At 42.7% G+C, this 4,006-nt stretch overlaps 1 protein-coding gene across 1 annotated transcript in view; it reads left to right on the top strand.

Annotated features, from left to right (window-relative positions):
- Positions 1-2,421: 2,421 nt before the first annotated feature.
- selenbp1 (selenium binding protein 1) overlaps positions 2,422-4,006 on the top strand; it is a 4,661-nt gene continuing 3,076 nt past the window's right edge. The window contains exon 1 of the mRNA XM_005744097.2: positions 2,422-2,490. Within this exon, the coding sequence (XP_005744154.2) occupies positions 2,487-2,490 (4 nt within the window). The 5' untranslated portion in view covers positions 2,422-2,486. The remainder of the gene's footprint in view (positions 2,491-4,006) is intronic.

The following is a 4,006-nucleotide window of genomic DNA, read 5'->3' as shown; positions in this document are numbered from 1 at the left end:
CCTATTCCCCCACATTTTCTCCAACATAGTTCTGCATTGGGTTCCTTACAATATGAGGAGATAACAAGAGGTGTATTAAAAAATCTCATTTTAAACTTCCAGTCAAACTCTCCATAATTGATTACTTATTCCCTTGTGACAAGGTTTACACAGCTCTTCCCATACATTATCAGTAATAATAATATTTAGTTCTAGTTCCCATTTCTCTTTAATATGGCCTGTATTTTGGCATCACTCATTTATAAGCCTTTTGTAAATATGAGAGACATCTTTCTTAGTTGGGAGATGTTTTTCTATAATGTTAATAAAGTATTCTTCTATGCTGTTGGGAAATTTATTGATCAGGTCTGTTTCTTTGTGGTTTAGGATATAATGTCTTATCTGAAGGTATCTATATAAACCTTTAGGAGGAAGTTGGAATGGTTCTTGGAGCTGGCTAAATGATTTGAGCTCTGTTCCATTAAATAACTGATTTATTGTGTAAAGGCTGCATTGGTCCGTCTACTAAAGCCACTGTCCCACACAGAAGGCAGGAATTCTATATTGCCCCTCACTGGCCCCCCAAAGTTTTCCTTATCGCTGGCCACACCTTCAGGGTATGTTTTATCCAATCATTCTCTATTTTTAGGTATTTGATCAATTTTGCGTCAATGAAAGGCAATGTTAATAAGGGTACATTCTTACCGTGCTTTGTTCTATCTGAACCCGTCCAGTTTCCTGGTCCTTTCTTTTCCATGCCACCTCTGCGTTTAGCTGTGCAGCCCAGGAACAGTATTTAAAATTTGGCAGTCCCAGTCCCTCCTTTTCTTTTGAGGTCAGCAAAGTTTTAAGTCGTATTCTGGGTCTCTTTTTTTTGCCAAATGAATGTGGAAATTTGTTTATTTAACATACTGAAAGTAGAGTAGTAAACTCTTACCGGCAATGATTGAAATAAAAACAAAAGCCAGAGTAAGAGTAAGAGAGTCATCCTCACCACTTCAGCCCCTCCAAATAAAGAGAGGGGTAGAATGTCCCATCGTGATATATCTTTCTTTATTTGTCCAATGACTTTGTTATAATTAGTTTCATATAGTTGCTTAGGTTTTGCTGTAAGTGTAATTCTCAGGTATCTGAATCCCTGTCTAGGCCAGCGAAAGGAAACCCTTTCATTTTAATTGCATAGGACATTCTCCAGATATCATCATTGCCTCTGATTTATTTTCATTAATCTTATATCCTGAGATTGACCCATACCTGTGTAGGCACTCCATAAGTGCTGGGATGAAAAGAAGTGGATTTTTAATAAAAAGTAAAGTATCATCAGCAAAAAGAGCTATCCTATTCCTCCTTCATCCTCCGTTCCTTGGATTTGCGTATTACAACGTATGGCCTCGCAAAGAGGATGGGTGACAGTGAGTCCCCCTGTCTCACACCCCTTTCTATCTTGAATAGATCAGAACAGCATCCGTTAACCCTGACCTTTGACCTAGGCTCTTTATATAGAGAGTTGATCCATGTAACAAATGTTCCTCCAAATCCCATCGTTAACAATGTTTGTTGAAGGAATATCCAGCCCACTCGATCGAACGCCTTTTCTGCATCCAGACTAAGGAACATTGATGGCATTTCATCTCTTTTTGCTATTGACTGTAGATTTAGGGCCTTCCTCTAATGAATCCTGTCTGTTCACGTTTCACTAATTTCTTTATATAATTTTGGATTCTAGTGGCTAGTATGGATGTTAAAATTTTGTAGTCTACACACAGGAGACTTATTGGTCGATAACTTGTACAATTTATGGGGTCTTTTCCTTCTTTATGTAGAACTGTAATAATAGCTTCTGACCATGACTTTGGAATATCTCCTGAATTTAGAGCATAATTATATACTTTGCAGAGTATGGGGGTAAGTTCGTTCTCAAATATCTTATAATACTCTCCAGCATATCCGTCTGCTCCTGGTGATTTGTTGTTTCTTAATTTGGCTATAGCTTCGTTTCTGACTGTTTTAGAGGCTGTGAAGATGTTTTTCCCACCACGGGAAAGATTCTGTCGTGTTCAGGTCTCAGACCTACTTCAGTGCTTTGAATCAGCTCCAGGTCTGTTACCTGCTTCATCTGTGATGAAGAGCAGACCTCACCTGTTCTGCAGTCAGTTGTGTGACTGTTTATAAAAATCTGTCACAAGCGTCTCATAGAAAACTTTAGAGCCTTGAATTGAAGCTGGAAGTCTTATTATAATTCTAATAACAATACGAATGATGGCTTTTTGCACAGTGCTGCAGCGATGCATGCAGCTCGGACGGCGCTGTGGTTGCCTGGGAAACAGCTGGAAGCTCAGTGTTTCTGGGCTGTTCAGGGTTAATGTGTGTTAGAGGCCCCCACTGCTGCACTCTGACTGGCTCTTTTGTGACAGTCAAGCAGGGAGACTCCGCCTCCTGTGTTTTTACAGCGGGTCTGGTCTGAGGGAGTCCAGACCTGCTGGATCACATCAAACTGGAGCTCAGACATGGGTGAGTCCACTTTTCTCCTTCTCCTAGTATCCCCCCAGGAGGAGCAGGTGTAACCGGTTTCTGCTTCGTCCCGCTGCAACAGTTCGGCCCAAACAGACTCCTTGACTGCGTTGTGTTTTTAAGAAGACAAGGAGTCTCTGATTAGTGATGGGTCGGTCGCGAACGAAATGGCTCTTAGAGCCAGGTCTTTGAAGTGAACGATGCGAGCCGGCTCCGTGGGTTTTTTGGGGGGTTTTTTCTTTCTCTTGCCCTCTCTTTCACTTTTTTTCGCTTCACGCTGCAAGTCCCTTGTGTTTGCGCTGAGCAGAGACGGCAAACAGAGCCCTCCCCCCTCTGCTCAGCGATGAGCTGAGGGGGCGGGGCGGTAGTTACACTCGCAACAGCAGTAGCACACAACAAGAGCAGGAGGGAGAGGGAAAGAAAGAGAGCCGGGAGCAACAACAAGAGACAACACCCTTACATTGGAAAGGTGCAGTAAAGAAAATGAGTGACACCAAGAAAAGAAGCAAAGTCTGGAACCATTTCAATCTTATGACAAAACAAAGGCAGAGTTTTAGAGTCTGCAAGAAAAGGATATCATATAGAGCCGGCTCCACAAACAACATGCACAGGCACCTAACAACTGTCCACCCATCAGTGCAATGGGAAGATAAAACGCAGTCAGTTGAGTGTGATATTAATATTTCTAAATGACAACCTTTCCCTTAATTAAAGATCTGGGCGTTCTCCCCCCACCCCCCCTTTTTTTTCTCTCCATATTTTATTGTGTTGTGGTTTGCAGTGTTTTGTGTTGTTTCACTTTAAATTTGTTTAAAAGGAAAAAGCTGAAAAGCAGCAGCACACTTCTTCAGAGAGTCTCCTGATTATCGAATATTGATTACCAGCAAGAAAACAGCAGCTGCTCCTTTAAACTGCAGGCAGGTGTGTCTGTGCGTGTGTGTTTGTGTGTGCGTGTGTGTGTGCGTGTGTGTGTCTGTGTGTGCGTGTGTGTGTGTGTGTGTGTGTGTGTGTGTGTGTCTGTGTGTGTGTGTGTCTGTGTGTGTCTGTGTGTGTGTGTGTGTGCGTGTGTGAGTGTGTTCACATATAATGTAATCTCTTAGATGGTGTGTGACTATGTGCCACATCACAAATGTGGAAGCTAAATGTTCCGGATCAGTGCATGACTGAAGGATTTTCAGAGTCAGGGTTGTGCACATTATTTGAGCGTGGTAAGAAAAAGAGACTTATTTTGGGCCTAACATAACAGCATTTCTCCATTACACAGGTTATGCATGCAGGCAGTACTTCATGACACCGTTCCCTGACCCCAGGCCTGGGCCACAAACCCGCTACAATGCAGCTCTAGCCAGGACAAGGGCACGCATTGAAATGACCTTTGGTCAAATAGAGGGAAGATTTCAGTGTCTGAAAAGTCTGAGGGTTGCACCTGACGGGGCATGTGACATTACTGTTGCATGTGCCGTACTGCACAACATTGCCACCATCAGAAAGGAGAGGACTCCTGTGGTGGAGGTGC

Source organism: Pundamilia nyererei, unplaced genomic scaffold, assembly GCF_000239375.1.
Source record: "Pundamilia nyererei isolate P.nyererei 1_Seehausen unplaced genomic scaffold, PunNye1.0 scaffold00139, whole genome shotgun sequence".
Taxonomy (NCBI): domain Eukaryota; kingdom Metazoa; phylum Chordata; class Actinopteri; order Cichliformes; family Cichlidae; genus Pundamilia; species Pundamilia nyererei.
The sequence above is the reverse complement of the archived record's forward strand: the minus strand, read 5'-3'. Positions and strand labels throughout refer to the sequence as shown.